Below are 25151 nucleotides of genomic sequence, written 5' to 3'. Positions count from 1 at the left end.
TTTTGCCAAGTGGTTGTCGTAGATAATGGTCCTGCTGGAGCTCAGGCATCATGAGCACCACTAAGCTTACAAAAAACAAAAGCCGGTCGAGCCGAAAGACACCTCGCAGTTAGAGCCGGTGAAGACGAGAAGATATTTCACCTTAGGAGTTAAGCATACAGGGACGTTATTTCATCGGACATAACCCGAGATGACTGGGGATTCCTGCCTGTCTGATGAGAAAAAAATAAGACCATTGATATACAAAGACTACAAAATAACCAATGAAGTAGTCAAAAATGTCGTGCTTGTATAAACAAGATCATAATATAACAGGAAGAATGTTAGGATTACAGTTGAACACAGAAGCAATGGGCACTATGTAGATGTTTCAGCCATTTTCTTCAGCCAAATCAATCGAAACGAGGCGATCAATCGCCGTAGACTTTCAGCGTGCTGATATAGAATCGATATATCTGAATTCTATCTTCCAGAGTATTTAGTTTGGCGTAGGAGTCAGGGACAATTAAATACCTAGGTACGATAGATTGTCTGTATTGACATAAAAACTTTCAGAAGGACTGACTTGTTGACGTTCCCTGGTTTCCACGCCTACTTCCATTTCAACTTCCACTTTCCTTTGGTCGCCCATTCTAGCCAGGCACCTTCGTGTTGAAAGCTATATTTTTCCTCCGATCAATTCTTCTTCCGTTTCCATTCCACGTTTTCTTCGAACTCAACACCTCAACTCGATTTCGGAAAACTAGTACCATGGATATCAGCTACTATCCTGGCATTCAACAACTCACCATTCCCCTTGAAGAGATCCGCTTCCTGGCGGATATCTACCTCAAGGGAGGAGGTCATTTCCAGCAAGGACCTGGGCTGTTGAAGCCATTGTTTGAGCCCCAACAGGGGCCAAGCGTGCAACCTCAGTGTGTGATCCTATGGCACGATCACACTCTGTTCTGTACAGAGATGGTTCTTTTGATGGACCCAGAGGAGAATCACCCGCGAATCATGCGCGTGATGGTTTATCGGAATTCTCTCTGGCTGCACCTTTACGAACAGTGCGAGTCTCACACGTTGAGCTTTTTCGCCGAACAATTTGAGCAAATCCGTGGAAAGTGTCCTGAGTCCACAGCTCAGCTGGTACCACCACCTTTGCTCAATCGCCTTCAACCAGTCAACCGGCCTGACTGGGATAAAATTCGGGGATTCTTCGACCAGAAATTCGATGGCTTAGGGACTGGACGTTTGGCAGATGTCCTACCTTTCCTAGTTTACGACCCAGATAGCCTCTTTAGTGAAAACTTCTCTACAGATGCACCTTGCCTGCTCCAAGATGCCCAATCCGGTCCTTGGACCCCTCCGAGTCCGCCACCGAACCCCCAGCCATCCTACTGCTTTGATGTAGATACGTCACACATGGACCTTTCTGGAGACATACGTGAAGAATATATGGCTAAGGCGGGTGATTTGGTTGTTGATGAGGTGCTTCCTCCGGGTCCTAAGGGCCGGCAGCCTTCCTATACCCAGGCCCCTCTGATTAACCTGACTCCACCGCCAACCCCCCAGTCATACTATTTTAATATGACACCTATAGACTTCACTAGAGACATGAATGATAACCACATGGCTGAGGCAAAGGTTAAGGTGATTGTTGACGAAGTGGCTCCTCGGGGCCCTGTAGTCCAGCCATTCCCATCTATCCAGCCGCCTTTTACCGACCTAACTCCGTTGATGAACCCCATGGTATCCTACTTTGATGCAGGAATTACACCTGTGAACTTCACCAGTTCCATGAGTGGTCAATACATTGCTGAGGCAAGCGAGGTGGTTGTTGATGAAGTGGCTCCTCAGGGCCCTGTGGTCCAGCCATTCCCATCTATCCAAACACCTTTTACCGACCCAACTCTGTTGATAGACCTCCAGCTATCCTGTTTTAGTGCAGGAATGACACATGTGGACTTTACCGGTTGTAGGGGTGGTCCATATACGGCTGAGACAGATGAGGTAGCCGTCGAAGTCGTGTCACCTCAGGTGCTTACTATGGCCGAGAAGCCTCAACACAATTGGGGCGGTGATGAAAGGACTCAAATCGTGCCCTCTCCTCTTTGCGCTTCCGCAGAGCAATCCAGGTACCATTCTAAGATTCTTTGCTATGTATCAAATGTTAACCATATATTTTTAGTGACCCCAGTCCAACTCCAAACCCCCAGCTATGCGACACCAATGGACCTATTGGTGATCAAGCTATGGTTGAGGCGGATGAGGAGCTCTTTGATGGCGGGTTACCTCAGACTTCAATACTGTCATTGAAGCGTCCTCATGATGGGAACGATGATGGAGAGGCCCGGGCCGCACCTTATCTGCGTCCTGGGGCGGACAAGCCCAGGTATGTCGCAACTCTGAGGTTCTTTTTATGTATCACAAATGCTAACCATATATTATTAGTCACATCCCTTTGGCTGACCCCAGTCAGGCCCCAAACCCCCAGCTATGCGACACCAATGAACCTACTAGTGGTCAAGCTATGGTTGAGGTGGGTGAGGAGCTCGTTGATGGCGGGTTACCTCAGACTTCAATACTGTCATTGAAGCGTCCTCATGATGGGAACGATGATAGAGAGACCCGGGCCGCACCCTATCTGCGTCCTGGGGTGGACAAGCCCAGGTATGTTGCAGACTCTAAGTTTCTTTGTTATGTATCAAATTTTAACCATATAATTTTAGTCATATCCCTTTGGCTGACCCAAGTCCGGCTCTAGACCCCCAGCCATGCGACACCAGTGGACCTACTGGTGGTCAAGCTATGGTTGAGGTGAGTGAGGAGCTCTTTGATGGCGGGTTACCTCAGACTTCAATACTGTCATTGAAGCGTACCCATGATGGGAACGATGATGGAGAAGCCCGAGCTGCACCTTATCTGCGTCCGAGGGCGGACAAGCCCAGGTATGTTGCAGACTCTAAGTTTCTTTGTTATGCATCACAAATGCTTACCCTATGTTTTTAGTCACTCGATCGACAAGGGCAAAGGAATTGACCGGAGTCAGCACCCTGGCATGTTCCCGCCCGAGCCGCCGAAGGAACCGAAGCCGACACCTTCATTTGCTAGCGTTGGGGGGCGACGAGTTCGTCTTGAAGCTTCGGCACCTCGCCCGTACCCTGGTATGTACCCGCCTGAGCCACCAAAGCCCTACCCTGGCATGTATCCGCCCGGGCCGCCAAAGGCACCAGAGCCAAAACCTAAGCCGACACAGTCATCTGCTGGCTTCGGGGGTCCACAAGGTCCTCCTAACCAGACACCCCGTCGCAGTAACAAGCGTGCACCGCCATCACCATCGTTTGCTGGCTTTGGAAGTCCACAAGGTCCTTCTGGGACTGTATCACACTGCTATCGCATCGATGATCGTGCTCCAACGCCCGCAGAATTTCTGAATATGCAGGCCGCTGGAGGGCCCCCTGTTCCTTATTCACCCTCAGCGCCAATAACCCCCTTCCGGCATACCCCAATGTCGAGGGAGGAGGTTCTGCGTTCTTGCAGCGGGCACCGATTTGTACAGGTGAATAAAGCAAACCTTCAGATGTCGCAAAGGGGCAATAAGAAGAAGCCATCCATGGTCTAAGTGGTCATGGCCGCCTATCCAACCATGGACAACGCTGGTGCCATTGGTGGGACTGAGGTGGGTGAGGTCGCTGTTGGAGACGCGGTAGCTACAGCTGCCAAAAACATATCAGATGGCCCCTGCATCCTGGACATCTTCCACGGGATTTGCATGGCTGATCATGATAGCACTTAAGTAATGTGATACTTGAATCCAGATTTTGGTAACCAAATCACAAGGTTGGCATGACTCCAACACCAATCCCCCAGCCATTCGGCCTTGGTGCCAGCAACACCCATGGACCTGGCTGGATCTATGGGTGGTCAAGATATGGCTGAGGTGGGCAAGGTTGTTGTTGTAGACGTGTCTTCCTAGAGATATCCTTGAATGTCTATTCTATGACTTACCCGACTCTAACACCGAACCCCTAATCATTCCATCATTTACCTCGCCAAAGGCATTGGTGGTCAGGATATGACTGAAGCGGGTAAGGTCGTTGTTACAGACGTGGTGGAAATGGCGGTTAGTCATCAGCAGCTAAGTGACTATGAAATAGCCCGTGGAGTGAGGACGGCCCTAATGGCCTACATACATTCTGTGGTTGATATTTGAATGAGTTTCAATATAGCATAGTATCACTATCATAATATTATTAGTCGATCATACTCTGCCGGATGCCCAGGTATGTAGCCATAACGTAAACAAGGCTTAGAGGTTAGGGTCTTTATTCGGTAGCTGTCTCACAGTTCTACAAATTTATTTTATCATTCTTATTTCCGAATATGTTGAACAAGGTTAATAGTGATATGCAAGTAGTTATTTACGAGGTCAGTATGGCTCTAGAGGTTGCATCTTTTCAACCTTGAGAATGAGCAGAATTCAATATATATTCTCCCAAGCACGTGGGGTTTTCACCTTGGCACCATCCACAACAACAACCGAGTATTGGAGTTACCTGAGTGCCCAGAACATACCTAGGTAGCCTAGGAAACTATGTATGATTGAGATTGAGTTGCGTTTCCTGGTAATTTATTCTACTGGCCCCAAGCTTGTCTATAAATCTCGAACATAAATCAACAATGTAGTGTAACGTCCAGAGCGAGTGATACAAACCCGCAATCCCTCCAAGTCTATCTCTATCTCGTAGCCTGATCCAAAGCCCACTCTACCAACTCCGCCAAAGACCTATTAACCTCTCCACGGCGCGGGATCTCATGCCCACCATCATGGTTATAGCACCTGCGCTTCTCAGCCTCACAAATACCAGACAAGTGCACACCAGCCGCATACCGCGGATCCTTCGTGCCATAAACATGAACAGTAGGGATATCAATACGGAAAGGACTAGCAATCTCAGCCTGCAATTGCTCTTCAGAAAGCCCTCCATCAAGAGATTTAAGCCCAGTCCATCGATTAGCACCCTGAGCCAAAACAGCTGACGAGCCAGCCTGCAGCGCCAACGCAGCCCGCGAGTTGAGATCGCGCTCACGTGCCTCGGCTGAGACGTGGAAGCCCAGCTCTTCGAGGACGTTTAGCGAGGCACCGCCGCAGATGAAGATGGCCGTCTTGAATGGAGGGGGTAGGTGGGGGGTTTCTTCCTGGTGGAAGAGGAGGAGGCTCGAGCCCAGGACGCAGCCCTGCGAAAACATCATTGCGGCGTCGTAGGGGCCGTTTTTTGTGATGTATTCGTTTATCTGGCTGCAGGCTTGCCGTGTGGCTTCAACTCCGTCGCCGCTCCACCATGAGTAGTATGGGGGTTCGTAAAACAAATCGATGCCGGCTGCGGGTCCATCATCGACATGGCCGTCGAGGAAATCGAACTCGATGTTTTTGTCGGCGAGCTGCGCCCGAAATGATGCTTTATACCGACATTATTCAGTTGTGGGGAGGGTTATCGAGGATAAAGGCTGCCTTACAGGTCTGGGATCGAAATATCGCACCGCTGGTGCCTTTTCCATGAAGACAGAGGATCTTCATTGTAAATGTTTAATTTTGTTGAGAGTCAGTGTGAGCCTCAGGTGCTGTGAGGAGGGGTAATTTTGAAAAAGGCGAAGATGATCAGCGCCAAGAGTGATCTTTAGTCTAGACTTTGGCAATTGAGTCTTGAGAATCGGAGAAAAACAGGCGTTCCGTTATCCTCTTTCAAAAGCAGTTGTGTAGGAAATTGGTCTCGCAAGCCTCAATGTTGGAAATATGTAGCATAAAAACTGTCATATGACAAGTGGAGGGGTAAAGGGATTGGGACTTCCGAGTTTGGGCTCTCACTTCAGGCGTGCGGTGTGATATATCTCACTTGCATCGGACTAGGATCATGTAAGTACAAAGTAGGTTGAGTTTGGCTGGTTCTACAAATAGTAAATAAGCAATTGAATAATTCAACTTATTGGTCAAAGAGGGTAAAAAGTGGGGGCTAACGAAGGGAAGGCAGTAAAACCCCGCCCTCATCTCCACATTCTTATCTCCTCATCTCATCCAACCATGTATGAATCTTACAGTGAGTCGCCAGCTCGAGTTATCTTAACTGCTACATCATAGCTGATGAACTCATCCAGGACCTCATCTACTTTTGGCCCAAGTGCCTCTAACCGTATCCCCCTTCATCAACCTCCCCACCTCCGTCACGCTCCCATACACCTATAAATCAGTACCTTCAGCCCTTCCTCCCTCCGTCACAGTCGATCCAACCAATCCTAATGCAAAGACCCGCTACGTCGTCTCTCCTAATGGTGAACATTCCGCCTACCCAGACGATATATTGGCAGCGTGTCAATCCCTTGACCAGCACCTAAAGAAGAATAGGGCAGATACCGCTGCTGCAATCAAGGCGTGGGAAGAATCTATTCAGCAGCGAGATATGGCTGAGAAACGCCGACTTGCACCCGGATGGCTGGACAGTGACGAGAAATTGCTACAACCAATGCGAGCTGCATCTTCTCCCGATAGGGTTATGGAGAGTCTGCTAGATAGCAACTCAGCTGAACAGAGCTCAACGACTATACCTTCTATGCTGAGGGATGAGGGGGAGGAGTTGGACCGGGCATTCGGTGGACTGGATGTAAAATGAACAAGGCTCGCTACTCTCGTGGCACCCTACTACGTTGTCTTGAATTACCCGTGGACAATTATTATTAACTATAAAGGGCTGTGGCTCAAACCACTGATGAGCCTTTTGATCTGATGAAGGAGTACAAAAATAGAAGGCATTCTATAGCAGAAATTGATCTTGATAATATTTATAATGTCTAATTCACAAAGCCTAGATGACCTAAGCAAAAGCCAAAGTATAAGGGAGAAGCTGGGACAAGATTAATGACAAACCCTGATACACAGATTAACTCCTTACAGTCAATGATCATAATAGCAGTTTCTGTAATGGGTAAACAATAATGGCAGGGTTCTCAGAACCACTCGCCACCCAACCAGCGGTTGAAGAACTCAAGGCTGGACTCCGGCTGGTCCATGGGAACCATGTGACCACCACCGAAGATACGCATGAAGGTGAAGTTGCCATGAGACTTGACCTCACCGATCTTCTTGCCCTTGTTCTCGTTCTGCTCGATGTTGAGATCCTCCAACTTGGCAGCAGCGTACTTAGCCTTGCCGGGCCACTCAAGAGCCTCAGTCCAGGCCTTGTTACCAAGCCAGTTGCAAATGAAATCGGCATCACCAGCGTAGATGAGGACGGGGATCTGCTCGAGTATACCAGGGACTAGGCGGTGGTAGGGCTTCATCCAATCTCCGTGGAACAGGAAGTTACGGTTGATGTCGAAGTTGCAAGAATCATAGCTATCAACCTCGGCACCAAGAGCCTCACGAACATCGGCTTGATTAAGGTAGTCGGTGACGTAGTTCATGCCCTTGTAGCATAGGCTGGATTCACCGTCACACTTGGTGCGGACATCGTAGGGGTTCATGCCACTGCGCTGATAGGGGCCCATGAAGGCATTGTTGCAGTAGATGGAGGCGGGGACACAAGACCAAGCACTCTCGCTATTGTAGCAGGCCTCGATCATCGACTGGCAGCGGCCCAGAGCGTTGTCCATGGACTGGCAGGTACCCTCATCAAGGACAGCGGGGTAACCACCCTCACCGCAAGCCATGGGGCGGTAGTACTCATACTGGGTCAAGCCGTCGGTCAGACCGTTTCCAATGAGCACAGACTTCAGGTTAATGTTGCGTTTCTTGTGGGAGAGAATCTCCGACGCGAAGACGGGAATGTAGTGACCAGCATAGGATTCACCAGCGATGTGGAAGTCCTGCTTGGCATACTGGGGGAACTGCTTGAAGAACAGGGACAGAAGAGCATAAATGTCCTTGCCAGCGGCAACAGTGTCGCTGACACTGGAGCCACTGTAAGAGTAACCAACGTTGACGGGCTGGTCAAGGAAAATGACAGAGGCATTGGCATTCCAGGAGAATTCGTTATAGACAGTCTTGATCTTAGCGTTGATGGAGCTGGGTCCAAGTTCCATGAACAATCCAGTGAGGGAAGAGCAGCCAGGGCCACCATTCAACCACAGGACGACGGGGTCGTTCTCAGGGTCATTGCGGGACTCGAAGAACCCTTGTAAATGTTAGAATCCAAATAGGAGGGTAGAAAGAAGTGACTGGGGATCTTACAATAGAAAAGATGCTTGTCGTTCTCATTGTCGTCGAGGTAACCACTGTACTGCTTGACGTCAGGGTCAACACCCAGAGCCTTTGGGTCCACCTTCTTCACACGGAGATCATAGGACTCCAACTTGCCATCAATATCACGCTCTTTAGTACCACTAGCACCCTCAACCCAGATGTTCTGGACATCTGCACCACGAACAACGTGGTCCCAATGGGAGTCAGGGCGGCGAGTGTGCTTCTTGGGCAGCGAGAGCATCGGAGAGTGGTCCAAGCCTTCTGGGTAGAGGTTTGAAACCTCCCTCCAAAGCTCACGGCCCTCATCGGTGAGAGTCTTATAAGCATCCTGAATCTTCTGGAGCGGCTTGGACAGGACATCTGCACCTTGCTTGGCTAAGGATTCGACTTGCTCACGGTGACCACCCATGACCTGTTGCATGGGTGAGACCGCAGCAGAGGCAGCTCCGACCAGCAGAGTAGTAGAAAGAACCCTCATTATGATAATAGTTCACGAGAATCGATGAACAATGATGGGTATAGGTAACTTGTTGATGAGGGTTTCTGTTTAGGCAATGACTTCAGGCAACGACTCTTATCAGCGATCATTCCATCCAAACTGTTGAAGTAGAGAGAAGATATCCTGGAAGACTTACGCTATCAGAATACCCCGCTTTGAAAATAGTTGATATATGTTGATGATAAGGCAGGGCTTATGATCGAGGAAAGAGGAGAGAGGAAGAGGAGGAGAGAGGTAGAGGAGAAGAGGTTGGGGAATGGAGGCAACCCTGCAGAACGATGACGCCGGTCCGGGTGATACCGTGATAAGCGGGAACCAATCATAATCTTAAACCTTGTTGTGGCTGAGTCATGCGGGGTCACATGGGCAACAGGGTACTTTCTGCCATCTGAAGGCGGTGAACTGATAATTCTAGATCTTGAATAGAAAACATACGGTCAACTTTTTTCCACTGACAAACTTCCCACCCTCTTTAACACACGTCATATTTTTTCACCTATATATTTTCGCACTCAAGTTATCCTCTACATCCAAGGCACCCACTTATCTGCCATATCTAATATTTTTCAACATTTCTCGCAGCCCTCACGAGGCTTCCCCACTATGCCGATCAACCAGCCCTCCAACCAGATCAAATTCACTAATGTGTCTATTGTTCGCCTCAAGAAAGGTGCGTATCGGATCCTCATACTAATTTGAGGTGAAGGCAATTTCTAAGCTATCCCGTCCTCTTAGGCAAAAAGAAGTTTGAGCTCGCATGCTACAAGAACAAGTTGCTAGAATACAGATCTGGTGCTGAGAAAGACCTCGACAACGTCCTCCAAGTCCCCACAGTCTTTTTATCAGTATCCAAGGCGCAAACTGCCCCATCAGCAGAACTAGCCAAGTCATTTGGTGCCAATACACCCCGCGACGAAATTCTCCAAGAAATCTTGCGTAAAGGTGAGGTGCAAGTTGGTGAGCGTGAGCGCAAGGATGTTCTGGAACGAGTTGAGAAGGAGGTACTAGATATCGTATCTGGGAGACTAGTGGATCCGACGACAAAGCGCGTGTATACGTCTGGTATGATCTCTAAGGCGTTGGACCAATTGAGTTCAGCCAGTGGTCAACAACAGAGTGGATCTGATGCCAACGGAACTGGTGATGAACAATCTAAGAAACCAGTGTGGACTGGTGTTTCTGCCAACCGATCCTCAAAAAGTCAAGCGCTCGATGCTATGAAGGCACTGATTGCATGGCAGCCGATTCCAGTGATGCGAGCGCGTATGCGTCTTCGTGTTACCTGCCCTGTGTCAATCCTCAAACAATCAGTTAAGGTTGCTGGAGGTGTAGCGGCTGCTAAGGAGAAGGAAGCCGCCCAAGGTGGCGGCAAATCCAACAAGAAGGGAAACAAAGGAAACAAGAAATCTAATCGTGATGATTCTGATGTTGAAGCTGAAGCATCCAGTACAGAGTCTACACAAAAGGCACCTGGAACTGTGAAGGAAAAGATTATCAGCTACTTTGAATCAGTGGAGTCTCAGGAAGTGATTGGTGGCGATGAATGGGAAGTCGTTGGATTTGCCGAGCCTGGAGCCTTTAAAGGATTGAATGACTTCATTGGCAATGAGACCAAGGGCAAGGGAAGAGTAGAGGTTCTAGATATGTCAGTGACACATGAGGATTGATCTGGGTCATAGACCTGCATATCGACGAAAATAACCCTAAAATATCCTGATCAATAATTGGGTTTCAACAAACTTGGAAAAATTCCGCCAGAAAAGGCTCTATTCCAACAATATGAGATCATCTGACTTACCTTCCAAGGCAATGATGAAGCTTGAGGTGAACTCATGCTTAGGGCTGAGAAATGCCACTTCATGTACCTTCCAATGCTTCTCACAGTCATTGCTGTACTGCGTATCGATTTACCGTAAGCATTGCCGACTTTTATGGCTTGGGTGACCAATTAGAATATGAATGAATTAGTTATTGGTGAATCCTAGTCTACTGTGTTGAAACTAAACTGAATCCGGCATGGGGATCAGGCTGGAGGTTAGCTTGAGACACGTGACTTCTTATCCGATAAGCTTTTCTTGAGCTCCCGCAGCTTTTTTCCAAGCCCCGCCAACGTATTTCAATTAACTTTGAATCTTAAGTTCAAATCGCTAGAAAACCTGATCCTTTCAAAATGGAGGCCCTATTGAGCAGCCCTGATATCTCCACATTTGTTACACTCGCCGACCACCAGTCGCGCACCCCAAGCTCCTTCCACTCCGGTCCCCCAGTCCTCCATTTCCACAGCAAGCAATGCAAGGTTATTGCTATCGAGAGTGAAATTGCGGCAGCCCCAGCTTTGAAGTCACTGCGAAGTGCAGATGCCACAAATGGAACCGTTGATATAGCTGAGGACAGGGAGAAGCAAATTATCATTGACGGCGTAGAGATCTGGGTTACATCTGAGTAGGTCTAGCGTGCACGCCAACAGATGGCGGCGACCTATCCAAACTCTTGACGATTTGAAGATCATGAGCTAATTTTCACCTTTTCTGCAGTAAACTCTTCTTGTTCAATTCCGAAGCAGCTGGCGTATCAATCCCTTATCCGTCTATTTCACTGCACGCCCTCCAGCGCCTACAGGTCCCAGGGTCGTCCACTGAAGAAACGGGTGTATATATGCAAATCGCTGTACCCACTTCGTCATCTGAGGACGACTATGAAGAAAGTCTCACCATTACAATTGTGACCCCTACCGAGACAGCCACAGAAGCCACAGCTGATGACCTAGTAAACGACTCTGTTGAGTCGACCATTCAACAGCTATTCGACGCTATCTCTGCTTGCTCGTATCTCCACCCTGACCCAGTCGAGCCCGGCGATGAGGATCATGATGATTCTATTTTCTCTGATGAGCCATTCATATCCTTGAATGGTGATCTGCCACCTCCGGTCAGCGGCAGCTCAGGATGGATTACATCAGAGAACATGAGCCAATTTTTCGATGAGCATGGCAATTGGATCGGTAATGGAGAGCCGTCCGCTTTCCGTCTCGGCCCTGGAGCTGGATCTGTTAGAGGCCGTGAGACGGATGAGAATGGAACCAACGACGAGGAGACCAAATGGCAGCGCACTGATTGAACAAATGAAATGTAATGCTCAAAAGTAACGACCAATATGACTTCCGTGCTGTTATTAAGCTATACTTCCTCGATATAGATATTGTCGGCGATAGATGGAATTTGCACAAAGCAAATTGCATGCTTCCATCTCTTGCTTCGTCCTAATCTCAGTCAGCATTCTGTGGACCTCTACGGATAGCAGTATTTGGGGTTTTATCCTCCTATCCATTTAAGCATGTCCTCAATTCCTACCTACAGCTTAAGGGATCTTCTAATTGGGTGACTAAATCTTGGTTAGAAATTAATTGGTGGTTCGAATTGTTTCCAACGACCAGTTTAGGCTAACCAAATATATCTCTGGGAAGGTTACAGGTAGAATATTGCCTTTTCTTCGTATACAGGGTACTATAAGTAGTTAGTTACCAAATGCGAGCTTTGTAATCCCCGAATCTCTCCCACATTCCATACTTTCTGGCCAATCATTCCTGACAATTAGAGTCGTCGAATCTGGATGGACCCATCAGGATCTAATTTCGACCTTGAAATCTCTAGATGTCTCTCAGCTGAAATTTGGCATTGAGAACTGACCTTAAATAACACTCCGTAGATATAGGCAAAGTCTCTGGACTCTCTTATGTAAAGTTTCAAATCCCTATGATAGAAAATCACCAATCAACTCCCATTCCAATTCCACTCTACTTCAATTCTAGCCTCTCAATTCCTTACAAAATGGATACTCCCGTTCGTCATATCATCACAGCTCACGACTCGAAGGGCAAGGCCTTTTCGCCTCAGATGACTTCCTCACTCCCAACGATGCTACAACAGCGCCTGCATTCACTGCCTCTAGCCCTTACTCTGCCTTCGATTTAGTATAGATCCACCGTTCCCGTGGATTTCCCGTGGACAACATGCGTCCCCTTGTCGAGCCCACAAGACCCTTGTTCCCCTGACTGAAATCCTTGACTGATACCAAGGTACCCTCTTGCCGCATTTGGTTATGCCTCCTGCCGAGCAGGGATGGATGCACCGCACACTGAGCTTGGATTATTTCGTCATCCTTGCCAACACTGTTGTTCTGATCATAGATAGTGGTTAAGAGAAGACTTTCAACTCCATGATGTAGTTTTCTGTCGAGGAACCAACCACGAGTTCGTCAACTGCGGAACAGAGTCTGCTAAGATTTTTGATGTTCTGTTTCTAGAAAGGAGATTTTACTGGAGATGCTGTGCAATTGGAAAAGTCACAGTCTGGGACAGTCTTTGACCTCAAGAATGAGGATGATTAAATAGTTATAGAAGCAAAACGACTTCGAGAAACATTGGAATGTACCCGTATGAAGTGTAATAACTCTCAACTTGGTTTCCTTTTAGATTTCATGATTAATTGACTCGACTGATGTTATTCAATCTCCATGGCTGCCACAACCTGCCAGGCGGCAGGGGCTTACCTAAGTATTTTCACTTTCAGTGTAGGAAAGCTCATTGTGGAATCTCCCTCGTGGTACTCCATATGGACTATGGTTGGATCCATTTCTTAAGCTTCCGGAAGGACACTGACGTCTGTTGATCATTCGCGATAAGCAATCCGATAAGAGTTTCCTAGGTGACAAAGTATTGTACACTAAATTCATTCGCTTCTTTCATCTCAGCTTCCACAAACCCATGTGGATCACCCAGTTATCACTATGTTCTCTCCAAGAAAAGCCATTCCAAACTCGCCACGAACGGTAGCGCCCTTAAATGGGCTGTTCAAAGATGGCAGCTGGCGCTGCAACTGTAATGATCGACCTATCGCAGCGAAGTACGAGGTGAAGAAAGAAGGTCGCAATAAAGGTAGATTCTGTAAGTCGAGTGTGGACTTATCTCATTCCTCCAGGCTTTAGTTGATTCTATCACAGTCTATACCTGCCAGAAGAAAGGTTGCACGTTCTGGCTTTGGGCTGATGAGGCTATACCCCGCGAGAGCAATATGAACACCGCCAATACTACAAACGATGCCGACAATGGATCCCAGAATGGCCGAGCATGTGCGGGCTGGCTCCCCTCTACTCCCACCAAGTATATTCAACCAAAGATAACTGGCCTCCTTACGCCACAAACTGAGCGTAAAGCGCCATCTACCCCTGCCAACAACGAGTTCAAAAAACCGCTGCTGAGTGCCAAAGCCCGCATGATGGCCGAAGACACCGATGACTTTGGCTGGAATGATGACTCGGATGAGAATGATGAACTGACCAATTTTCTGTTCAAAAGCCAAGTTGAGCTTAAAGAAAATGGGCCGCTCTTTTCTCCAAAAACTCCCTCCTGTCTCCCGGAAACCCCCTCAAAAGCAGCGCGCACTCCTCAAACTACGTCACCTGGAAAGCGCAAGCTATCGGAATTCACTGAGCCCGGAAGCTTTGCGAATTCCTCTGCTGTGAAGGGTTCACCCGCCCGCAGTCTTTTCTCATCAACCTTTCCCCCTTCTTCAATCGAGATGTGTCAAACTCCCACACCGAGCAAGTACCGCGATGTACTGAGCTGTGACTCTCACACAGACACTTCAGATTTGGCGGAAGATGCTATTGCCATCCTAGAAAAGCACAATGTTGTTCTGCCGAATGATGCGCGGAAAGACCTTGTTGCTCGTCTCAACAAAGAAAAGCTCAAAGCGTCTGGCATTTCACGCGGGCGGGATCTTCTTCGCGAAAAATCCAAGAAGCTGGAGCTTGAGATTACCAGCCTCAAAGAGACTGTTGTCAATCTTCAGGCACAGCATGCAATGGATCAGACCTTGATTGATTCGCGGGGTACTTAACTCCAATACCTTCATTATAATAACCCAGATAAAACTCTTAACATAGTATGTTTCGACTCTTATATGACGGCACGATGGTATTAAATTGATTTGCGATATTCCCATCTATACCTCTCATCATTTACCAATTACACTCTTGGTCATTGCAAGCTTGGACTGGTTCCACATATCTTCCAGATATTTTCTCTTACCATTTACCATGACTCATGAGCCTTTAAGCACTGATCAGTGAATCCCTGGCTAGTTCTTATTTCTTTTATTTTCAAAGTTTAAAAGCGCAATCCAGATGAAGGCTCGGTTTCATCTTTCGACATATTTTAGCGTTATACTTGTGGCCATTGCAATCTCGGACTTTTTCATCTTATCTTCCCCTTTGAACAAAGCACATAATCCTCAGATGAAGTCTCAAAATGAAAATATCATTTACTCTTCTCATTCCTCTTTTATTGCTATAAAGCAGCAACCTTAAAACTTCAGGCACTCATAGATCGGCGCTGATAACGTCACGTGGTCGATAAGAAATAAATTGACTGAGCCAAATAACAACTCTATCAATTAGCCAACCTCAATTTGCTCCCCAGTCTAAAGGCATCAACTCTCCTTTCGATGGAGGCTACACCCGAAGTACGCCAGCAGGTTCCCCGCGAACTCCCTACCATGTTTCGCCCACCCATCAACCGCGCAATGCGCACCCTCGACCGGACCTTCTTCCGCAAAACCGTACCGATCGCCGCAGCCAAGATCTTCAATAATTCTGAGATCACTAAAGTGCGCAAAGAGCTGGGAAACAGTTCTGACTTGCTAGCTTTGCCTAGATTGAGTGGAATTCGCGAGATTGCAGATCAAGATGGACCCCGGAAAGCACTGTTGCTGCGTCACGACTTGAAAGCTGATGGTAAGTACCTATGAAAATACTGCTGCTATTTAAAGAAAGGAGAATATAACTCTGATTATTGGATTAGATAAGACAACGTGGTCGCCTACGATCAATGCGCTCGTTGAGAAAGGAACTGTTTCTGTAGCGCCTTATGATCTTGTATTGGATTACGACTATTGGGGATATGGTATGGGATCAAGATTCGGGTGGAAGGTTGAATGACGAAGTTTCTAACTGCTATCCAGCTGAAATCGCCTCCTCAATCTTGCCAGAGGATATCGATGAGGTTCCCCAAGGGTTTACCCAAGTGGGGCACGTTTGTAGGTTTATGCCCGATGACATATGAAAGTTTCAATTATACTGACAGATGAATAGTGCATTTAAACCTCCGAGACAAGTGGCTACCGTACAAATATATCATAGCCGAGATTCTCAAAGACAAAAACCCTCCTATTCGAACAGTCATTAACAAGACCGAAGATGTTGGCTCACACAGCCAATTCCGCACATTTCCTTCGAACTGCTCGCAGGCGAGAACGACTTGAACGTTGTTCAACACGAGCAGGATTGCGAGTTTCACTTCGACTATGCGCGCGTTTATTGGAACAGTCGCCTGGAGACGGAGCATCGCCGACTTGTGCAAAAGTTCCAGCCAGGCCAGATGGTCTGCGATGTGATGGCCGGTGTAGGACCGTTTGCTGTACCCGCAGGCCGGAAGCGCATCTTCGTCTGGGCTAATGATCTGAACCCACACGGGTATGAGGTGATGCAGGATGCGATCAAGCGTAACAAAGTCCAAGACTTTGTCACCCCATTTAACAAGGATGGCCGGGAGTTCATCCGCTTTACAGCGCAGTCTCTCTTGGAAGCTGATCCTTTGACTGTCACCATCAAGCCCAAGCAGCGCAGAAGTGAAAAGCAAAAGACAGATGGTCCCCCACCGAAAGTGTATAACCGTCCGTCTATTGTCGACCATTACGTGATGAACCTGCCTGCTACTGCTATTGAATTCCTTGATGCTTTCCGTGGCCTCTACACCGGCAAAGAAGCTCTCTTTGCACCTCAAACCTCTCAACTCCTACCCATGATCCATGTCTACTGCTTCTCAGGCCACTCTGAGAACGAAGTGGATGATCATGCGGATATCTGTGAGCGAGTATCTGAGCGCATTGGTTATACTATTACTCCGGAAGACCGTGTTGGTGGCAGTGGTGATGCTGCTATTGAATTGGCAATCCACAATGTCCGTCTTGTCAGCCCTAATAAGCAGATGTTCTGCGCTAGTTTCCGTCTACCACCCGACGTCGCGTTCCGCAAGGAGTAATACACGCAGAGTATAGAAATTATTGAGACGTTCTTATGGTATAAACAAAAGCAATAGTAATACCCTTCTCCTCATTCTTCATCTTGTGTATTCATTTGTCGTATCAAATTCTCCCCAGGAGATTATTGGGTTCCGAGGTGAAAACTTCCAAGCTTAGACTCCAACCGCAGTTTCTTCGCGACTCTGGGAAACCAGGACTAGCCAATAAGCTCGCAAGAGGGACGGAAGGACAAAACACCCAATCGATTGTTGATATAGTGCTAAAGTCATTGTCAACACAAATACCGTTCACGCTTCAATCTGGGTAATAGACAGGAGATGGATCAGGTGAAGTTGGATAGCCATTCATGCGCTGAATGTTGAGATCTTGGAGAGCATCTACCACAAGGGTGCAGTCCAACCGATTCTCCGCCGAGACTTCAGGTTCTGTTGCAAAAGGCCCACGAGAAAAATCCTCTAGAGAATAACGTTGGTGAAAGAATATGATCCCAAGACATACATTCCCCCAACCCTAAATTGGATTTCCTTCGAAAAGTAAGCCAATGCGGTCAAAACGAACTTGATACAAGTTTCCACATGATTTAAATCAATTGTGACAATACTCCCAAGGTTTCATTTTGTCTGCTAGATCTAGACGGCCAATTGAAAGATTAGTTGTCCAGATCTCTTGAACAGGCTATCCTGGCGCCTTGCTCATCAAAATATAGGGAATACCAGAAGATATAACCATGGCATACAAATCAGTACACGTGATCAAGGTAGTGGGGGTAGCTATCTTGCCGCCTCATACACCGCCCTCGGAATATGCAGTACTTCTCTATTGCTGTTTCAACCATTTTTTTCCCAATTCTATCTGCAATTTTTACAATCAATCATCATGAGTGCTAAACTTCCCCCGCCCACTCATCGCAAGCGCGTCTTGCCCCAGGGTGAGCTGGAAGCCGCGTCGATTCTCAAGCTCGGCGAGGATCAAGACACCCCCACCCTGAGCTTGTCTGAGGCCCGCCTCATTATTCGCAAGCTACAGGAGAATAAAAAGAAATCCGGTCAAAACCGTGAAGAACCTGAGTTAGTAGCCCACCTAAAGTCCCTTCTCAACACGACCCTGAAACCGAGATGAACGAGGAAAAGAAAGTGATCTTGGAAAAAAGAGGAGAACGATAAATGGTTGCATGTTACTGATTTCCTGGCCATATCAGGAATCTCACTCAAACCATGGAATATCTTGAGGTTTTTGCCCGCTTCAAGGACGAGGAGAGCATCAAGGCAGTCGAGCGCGTTCTGAATGCCTACCCTGAGTTGCTGAAATTTGAAAAGGCGCAGCTAGGTAAGATTGATTGCGCCTTTTTCATACTTGCTTGAAAGTTATTGACACAGCCCGTGCTTCAGGAAGTCTGTGCTGCGACAACGCTGAAGAAGCCAAATCTCTTATCCCTAGCTTGCAAAACAAAATTGCCGACGCCGATCTGCAGGAGATGCTTGATGAAATCACCAAGTTGCGCAACTTTTCCGAATAAATTCACCCATGTATCCTCTCAACCGCATTCGCCCTCATTGAATTGAGGGATTTTCATGAGAGCCTTGACTAGAAGGCCATAGCATGGAGTTTCAGGCGTTCCTATTTTCAACTTTTCCCCATACTTTCTGCCCCCGATATGGGCAACAATGCATCGTTTGTCCCCTGATTCTGTTTCCCATACTTTCTGCCCCCGATATGGGCAACAATGCATCGTTTGTCCCCTGATTCTGTTTCCCACAATAAGTCCCCATAATTGAATCCCATACAACCCCAAGTTTCAATTCTCTCAGCTTTTACTCAGCTTCCTTCATTTCGGCTTATACGTTACATCTGATCCCATCTAAGTTCTCGATTCATGGCTCCAGCGGCTGAAATATTTTGATGACATGCAAACGCGACATCTCGATCATACCCTGTTGACCACAATTGCATGGGATTCCTTCTGCCCAGTGTTTCCACGTACAGTTGCAGAAGAAGCTATGAAGTTACTGATTTGCGCTACTTTACCGAGTAAAACATATTAAACACCATTTCCATAATTTGTGTCAATTATAATTTCCTCTATGCTCGGGCTAGTCAAAATTCTGCTGTTGGTTTGTCTCTCGGGGTATTTTGAGAAACCTATCGGATCTTGGGACATTTTCTTTAAGGCCTTGATGTTTCTGAATCGATAGCCATCTAACTATCTCATTGAATTTACCCATCTAGGATTCATGATTAATGAACCGCATAACTTCATGATGCATTATTACCTTGCTCGTCCCACTTGCAGCGATACCATTTCTAACCCAAGTCGCCACATACTACGGGGTTGAAAGCAATGAAGTTGTAATTATTCACTCCTATTTGTAGTGTCTTGATTAGAGTTAAAATCCGCATCTTAAATACGCAGTGTTGAGTCGAGCTTATAGTTCTAAAAATAGAAGATATCATCTGCTGTAGATGCCCTAAGCCCTAGCTTCCTAATCGGGCAGCCTCCTGGCGCAATGGATAGCGGCGCAACTAAGCTCCAACGTCATCAATGCAGGATTTCCCCAGAAATTCGCTGACTTGATCGCGCTGGCCTGTGACGCTTCCGCGCGATCATGTATCATCTGGCCAAGTCACTATATACATTTGCGACCAGCAAAGAGGGTAAGCCACTTCCCGCGACTCCCCGCGATTCCCCGTCATCGCCGCATAATGCTTATCGCCGGTCCTGTTCACCATAGAGTACTCTGTCCTCCTCTTAGGCCTGGATAATGCCGGAAAGACTACCCTTCTCTCTCAAATCAAATCGCTCTATATTCCCCGCGCTGATGGTGTCCCCGCACCTAACCCCGGAAAGACCGTCCCCACCGTTGGTCAGAATGTCTCAACAATTCCCCTGTCAGATATGAATCTCAAGATTTGGGATGTAGGTGGTCAAATATCTATGCGGGGTCTATGGCAGAGCTATTACACTAGTTGTCACGCCATAATATTCGTCGTGGACAGTGCAGATGTGGGCCAAGATTCCGACATCACACGACTTCCCTCAGCACCCGGGCGCCGCACTAGCTCCGTACCAGGTTTGAAGCGTGATAGTACAAGCGAGCACTTCACAGAACAATCAGTCGGTATCAATGCTGGTGGAATCGAGTTTGGACGACTAGATGAGTGTCGACAGGTTCTTGAATCAGTCTTGCAGAGTGCCGACGTAGCAGGGGTACCGATCCTCGTGCTGGCCAATAAACAGGATCGTGAAGACTGTGTCGAGGTCGTTCGAATCAAAGAGGGTTTCGTTCGCAAGGTCTTTGAAGGGGAGACAGGAAGCGGCGTCCGAGACAGTCGCGTGCTGCCGGTCAGCGCATTGATGGGATCTGGTGTACAAGCAGCGGTGGAGTGGGTACAGAGTCGTGTAAAGTGGAATAAAGAGAGCCGGCCACCGGTGATGCGGTAAACTTGAGATGGAGTATGTTGTTGGATCTTGTCTGATTTGCGCTGATTAGCATCATGGCGTTCTGGAATACCTGCTCATAATATTATTATACCAACGACTCTTGATCGGTGAAAATCCTAGTAATCTATCAATATCATGAAGCATTCATTATGGACCGGGTTCACAGATAACACTCCAATATGCTCCACAGTACGGAGCACGCGGGGTACTGTGAAGTATATTAAACTACCTAGGGACACATCAGATCAAATAGCCTCAAATTACAAATTACGTGGAAGCTCTATTGAGTTTCATTCCTTTTTACGAATGAAAATTATCGATTTGTCATCGCTATATCTTCCACTAAGGGATCAGATATCCTTAAGACTGCTATCTAGGCTAAAGTAGGACGGGCGGGGGAATATTCCCGCAAAACGTTGAGACCGCCTTTTTATGCCCATCCCACGTTCTCGACTTTACAACCTTATCTTTCAACGTCAAGTCTTGACTGTTAGTGCCCTACGAGCTTGGTTCCTCAGTTCTGGTATATCGGTCTACAGTCCAAATCCCCCAAGATCTCGACGTGGGGAAGACACCCCTCCCCCTGGATTCCACCAGGCCACCCTCCTGCGAGCTCGTACGCTTAGTTCGACTCGCATACACCTGCATATAATCAATCAGTTCATTCTAGCAGTTCTGAACTATATTCGCATATTACTGGCTGATACTTTATTGTTTCCTTCAAGACCAACCATAGAGGGAAAAATCGCTTCAATTGCGGTTCTGCAGGCTTAGCAGCCAAATCGCCATCATGATGTCCAGGAGTCAGTCCAGCCTGGGCTTGGATGTGGGCCACGAACCTCCAGCTACAGGCCATTCGCCCTCTTTTAGCCAACCGAGCTCATCTGGGCCGATTAATCTGTCCGGCCTAGTGTGCAATGTACGTCGAACTACGGGCAAGGAGCCTCACCCTTTAGTTGGGGCGACTACGACTATTCTGGGGGACAAACTATATGTCTTTGGAGGCCGGATCCTCTCACGCACTGCCCCTAAACTGACTGCCGATCTATACGAACTGGACTTAATCCGCCGCCACTGGACAAAGCTCGAGCCAACAGGTGACATTCCACCACCGCGCTATTTCCATAGTGTTTGCCCCCTTGGCGATAATAAGCTGGTGGCATATGGTGGAATGTCACCGGTACATGGGTCACTCATTGAACCCCCTAGTGCTGGGGCTGAGGCTCAATCGGAGGTAGTGGTCATGTCAGATATTCACATATTTGATGTCCCTACACGCACGTGGACTCGAGTCTCGGCGCACGAATCCCCGCAAGGCCGATATGCTCATTGCGCCACGATATTGCCATCTAGTGCTTGCTTCACCTCTGCTAGTGCTCCGCTATCAGCTATCCACCACAATCCTGAGTCAACTGACCCTCATCGTGGTTCGATTGGCGTGGATATTGATGGTTTTGGTGGTGCTGAAATGGTGGTCGTTGGTGGTCAGGACAGTTCAAACCACTATATCGAGCAGATTAGTGTATTCAATCTTCGGAGTCTTAAGTGGACCAACACCAGCCCCCTAGGACGCAGCTGTGGCGCATACCGTAGTGTTGTTGCTCCCTTAATAGGCATGGAAGTTTCGGATATCGGCTCGTCTGTACCTGACCGAGAAGCCAATAAACCTATCGAAAAGTCTGAGTTACCGGGATGTCCTATGCTGATATACTCTAACTATAACTTTCTGGATGTCAAGCTGGAGCTCCAAGTACGCCTGCCGGACGGACGCCTTGTTGAGCGACCAATGCAGAGCCAGGCTTCCCCGCCTGGACTACGATTTCCCAATGGTGGCATTATAAATGGTCACTTTGTCGTGAGTGGTACTTATTTAACTTCATCAAAACAGGAGTACGCTCTTTGGGCTCTTGACCTGAAGACCTTGACATGGGGGCGCATTGACGCTGGTGGCTCGGTCTTTGGCCAAGGCAGCTGGAATCGTGGTGTGCTCTGGCCACGCCGAAGCGCTTTTGTGATACTGGGTCATCGTAAGCGAAGCCTCGTGGACGATTACAATCACCGCCGAATCAATTTCTCGCATATCTGTTTAGTCGAGCTCGAAGCCTTTGGACTTTACGACAACCCAGCAAGAACGTCTTCAACATCAGGATACAAATCCTATAGCTCACCATCGGTCCCTGCATTCCTGCAACTGAAACTGGCTCAATTGACAACCGGTGGACGTCCTTTATCTAAAGTATCTGATGAGCTAGGCGAGATAGCACTTTCAATGAACGGAATGGCCGACATGGAACTGCAGGCTGTAGGTGGAGAGCGGATATCTGTGAACTCTCGCATTCTGGCTCGACGATGGGGACCATTCTTCATTCAGCTGCTGCGCGAATCGACAGATGAGGGCGCTGCAGATGGAGCCACTCTTCGCTCGAACTCAAGCCATCCGAGCCGCAACTCGAGCATGACCATTACTGCTCCACTTGGACATAATATCATCCATTCTAACTCACCGACATTGATAAACGCCTCTATCCCGTCAAAGGCCCTCTTGGAGAACTTGGAGGCGCCATCCGCCCATGGCCTTGCCCCGACCTCTCGACCACGAGTCCTCTATCTCCCTCATACGATCCTCACACTTCAGGTGCTCATGCAATATCTCTACACCTCGGCACTTCCCCCACTCGGCTCATCTCTATGTACGCCACAAATCCTTTGTTCGCTCCTCCAACTTGCACGACCCTACCAGGTAGATGGCCTACTAGAGGCGATCGTGGAAAGGCTCCACCAGGTGCTTGATGGGCGTAACGCAGCTGCAGTCTTCAACGCAGCAGCTATGGCAGCAGGTGGTGGTCGCGGTACTGGATTTACTGGTGGGCTAGGCGGTACACTCGAGGCGTTGAACGGCACAAATGGCGGTCGAAATGGCAATGCACTGGGTATCTCCGAAGCCACCACATCCCAGCAAAGTGTACTAGCATCCGACTCATCTGACACCGAACATGGTGGTATTCCGCCCTCAGCCCTCAGCAGTGCTGACGACCTAACAAACTCTACGCGTGGCCTACCTTCTCTCCGAATCGACACCAACATATCACAACGTGGCCGCCAAGCCAGTAGTATCAGCCATGAGCGCACAAACTCGGCCAGCGCTAATAGCACTGCAACATCCGTATCCAGCGCCAGCCACGATCAGTCTGACTCGGACTTCGTCAGCGACAGCGATAGCCGCTCACAAGCGCATCATCAGCGCCGTGGTACCAATGCAAGTCAGCCGGCTCATGAGATTTGGACTGGTGACTTGAGCAGCGTGATCGGTCTTCAGAAACGCGGTCTCCGTGGACTGATGGAGGGCCGTCGGCTACGTGAACGTATTGTTAAGCCTTCGAGTGGTAGTGGGTCGAACTCTGCTGCACCGTCTGCAATCAACTCTGATCACCACCTTCCAACACAAGGGGTGGCTGGATGAAAAAGTTACACGGCCTAGTGCTACTATCTTCTTTGTATATATTTACGTGATCTGACTGTGACGATTTAGGACGGGCATGACAATCGAGACCCAAGACTTTGAGGGTATTCATTAACTTTCTAAGCTTTCCCAATTTATTTGAGGGACTTTCATTCCTCTGACTCCAGGACTCACCCCCGTTCTTCCTTTCCCTTTTCTCTTGTCCATACATATAGTATCTTTGTTCATATACAAATTCTTCATTAAGCTTCCAACCAATGATATACTGCTGGAAATCTATCCATTCCAAAGAAGACAGCAGAGAATCTTCATCAGATCTGCTTGAGATGGAATCAAATGCGAAAAGCCATTGTAATCGCTGGCAATTGCCCGCTGATGAAATGAGATCAAGGTCTAGATAGTTCCACTGTTAATATAAAGTCAATATTAATACCATCATGTACCAACTTACCATGACAATAATCTCGGGATTTGGAGCACGCCCTTAACGAGTCTCCGAGTAATCTGATACGTGAGCCAAGCGGCGAACTTAAGCTCAGCTGACAGAGCGCGTATAAGATCTGAGATATTGAAGGAACAAAGACGGTCGTACATGGAGACACACATTTTGAATAAAACCGTCCACGACCACGTGGAAGAAACGTGGTGCCTTGTACTGCCTTCTGGAAAAAGCGAACTTTGGGGGTTTATGGGGGGTTTTAAGTTGGAGTCGGATCTGACATGACGACCTTCATTTCAATGTTCCTGGGGGTCTTATTTCATTTCATACTATTTTGGGGTCTGGCAGTGGACTGGTGGAAATTCTCCGCCTCTTTTGCCAGGGTTCGTTCATAGGTGTAGTCCAAGGTTATGGGTACATATGCAATACATGCAGTGGACTTTGCAAGGTTTCAAGGGTGTCATATGAGGTCATCTTATATTCCTGGATAGTTCGTTTCTATTGCTCAAAGTTTTCACCAGAAATGAAATATTCTTAAGATTTTAGGTGATTTGAGTGTTCAAGACATACTCCAGACACTTCCAGATGGACATCTAAGACTGCATAGTCCAATGGTTTTGAGATAGATCCATTGAAGCGCTGGTTAAATTTAGTAGTCTTTATACATTTGCAAGGATCTATGGGTGTATTTCAATTCGTGCTGGTCTCAATTATACTCGGCGTATAATATGACCATACGGCTACACCTCGCTTGTTTTTTTTCCACATTGCCCCTCTACTAGCTATGTGGATAAGATATCTATGACCAAAAATCAAGATTGAAGATATCCAAAGTTTTTTTGGACGATCAGATGGACCAAAAAGCGAAATATATTTCTACGTAATTTACCGTGGACAAATCACGGTGTGGTTTCTTGACCTGTCACATGACATGGTACGCCCTAGAAACTAGTCCAGAAGTCGCTGGACATGAACGCTCTGAATATGAAACTAGTTT

The 25151-nt window shown here is 47.7% G+C and overlaps 11 protein-coding genes across 11 annotated transcripts; 9 read left to right on the top strand and 2 right to left on the bottom strand.

The window, feature by feature from the left end:
* Nucleotides 1-750: 750 nt before the first annotated feature.
* Nucleotides 751-3781, top strand: N7495_003290 (uncharacterized protein; the record flags this gene model as incomplete). Its single annotated transcript, XM_057205959.1, has 5 exons — nt 751-2120; nt 2174-2395; nt 2437-2681; nt 2934-3515; nt 3609-3781. 5 exons carry the CDS (start codon nt 751-753, stop codon nt 3779-3781), a joined length of 2592 nt encoding a protein of 863 aa, XP_057066566.1.
* Nucleotides 3782-4722: 941 nt separating this feature from the next.
* Nucleotides 4723-5563, bottom strand: N7495_003289 (putative EF-hand calcium-binding domain protein; the record flags this gene model as incomplete). Its single annotated transcript, XM_057205958.1, has 2 exons — nt 4723-5444; nt 5503-5563. 2 exons carry the CDS (start codon nt 5561-5563, stop codon nt 4723-4725), a joined length of 783 nt encoding a protein of 260 aa, XP_057066565.1.
* A 501-nt stretch (nt 5564-6064) lies between these two features.
* On the top strand, nt 6065-6650 carry N7495_003288 (uncharacterized protein; the record flags this gene model as incomplete). Its single annotated transcript, XM_057205957.1, has 2 exons — nt 6065-6080; nt 6139-6650. 2 exons carry the CDS (start codon nt 6065-6067, stop codon nt 6648-6650), a joined length of 528 nt encoding a protein of 175 aa, XP_057066564.1.
* A 334-nt stretch (nt 6651-6984) lies between these two features.
* On the bottom strand, nt 6985-8696 carry cp3 (carboxypeptidase C PRC1; the record flags this gene model as incomplete). The annotated part of the gene is made up of 2 exons (XM_057205956.1): nt 6985-8150; nt 8207-8696. The coding sequence occupies 2 exons, from the start codon at nt 8694-8696 to the stop codon at nt 6985-6987; spliced, it is 1656 nt and encodes a 551-aa protein (XP_057066563.1).
* Nucleotides 8697-9320: 624 nt separating this feature from the next.
* Nucleotides 9321-10384, top strand: N7495_003286 (guanine nucleotide exchange factor SDO1; the record flags this gene model as incomplete). Its single annotated transcript, XM_057205955.1, has 2 exons — nt 9321-9387; nt 9453-10384. 2 exons carry the CDS (start codon nt 9321-9323, stop codon nt 10382-10384), a joined length of 999 nt encoding a protein of 332 aa, XP_057066562.1.
* Nucleotides 10385-10887: 503 nt separating this feature from the next.
* On the top strand, nt 10888-11834 carry N7495_003285 (Voldacs domain-containing protein; the record flags this gene model as incomplete). The annotated part of the gene is made up of 2 exons (XM_057205954.1): nt 10888-11159; nt 11252-11834. The coding sequence occupies 2 exons, from the start codon at nt 10888-10890 to the stop codon at nt 11832-11834; spliced, it is 855 nt and encodes a 284-aa protein (XP_057066561.1).
* Nucleotides 11835-13502: 1668 nt separating this feature from the next.
* N7495_003284 (uncharacterized protein) lies at nt 13503-14614 on the top strand (the record flags this gene model as incomplete). The annotated part of the gene is made up of 2 exons (XM_057205953.1): nt 13503-13659; nt 13716-14614. The coding sequence occupies 2 exons, from the start codon at nt 13503-13505 to the stop codon at nt 14612-14614; spliced, it is 1056 nt and encodes a 351-aa protein (XP_057066560.1).
* A 606-nt stretch (nt 14615-15220) lies between these two features.
* trm5 (tRNA (guanine) methyltransferase) lies at nt 15221-16815 on the top strand (the record flags this gene model as incomplete). Its single annotated transcript, XM_057205952.1, is given in 5 exon segments — nt 15221-15509; nt 15577-15678; nt 15737-15811; nt 15867-15973; nt 15988-16815. 5 exon segments carry the CDS (start codon nt 15221-15223, stop codon nt 16813-16815), a joined length of 1401 nt encoding a protein of 466 aa, XP_057066559.1.
* An 877-nt stretch (nt 16816-17692) lies between these two features.
* N7495_003282 (DNA-directed RNA polymerase II subunit RPB4) lies at nt 17693-18332 on the top strand (the record flags this gene model as incomplete). The annotated part of the gene is made up of 3 exons (XM_057205951.1): nt 17693-17883; nt 18015-18142; nt 18193-18332. 3 exons carry the CDS (start codon nt 17693-17695, stop codon nt 18330-18332), a joined length of 459 nt encoding a protein of 152 aa, XP_057066558.1.
* A 1087-nt stretch (nt 18333-19419) lies between these two features.
* Nucleotides 19420-20255, top strand: N7495_003281 (ADP-ribosylation factor family protein; the record flags this gene model as incomplete). The annotated part of the gene is made up of 2 exons (XM_057205950.1): nt 19420-19468; nt 19546-20255. 2 exons carry the CDS (start codon nt 19420-19422, stop codon nt 20253-20255), a joined length of 759 nt encoding a protein of 252 aa, XP_057066557.1.
* Nucleotides 20256-21045: 790 nt separating this feature from the next.
* N7495_003280 (putative regulatory protein Ral2) lies at nt 21046-23715 on the top strand (the record flags this gene model as incomplete). The annotated part of the gene is made up of 1 exon (XM_057205949.1): nt 21046-23715. The coding sequence occupies one exon, from the start codon at nt 21046-21048 to the stop codon at nt 23713-23715; it is 2670 nt and encodes an 889-aa protein (XP_057066556.1).
* Between the last annotated feature and the right edge of the window lie 1436 nt (nt 23716-25151).

The sequence above is a fragment of the Penicillium taxi genome (assembly GCF_028828555.1).
Source record: "Penicillium taxi strain IBT 34144 chromosome Unknown utg000002l_segment0_segment0, whole genome shotgun sequence".
Lineage (NCBI taxonomy): Eukaryota > Fungi > Ascomycota > Eurotiomycetes > Eurotiales > Aspergillaceae > Penicillium > Penicillium taxi.
This window is presented reverse-complemented; position numbering and strand designations above follow the sequence as displayed.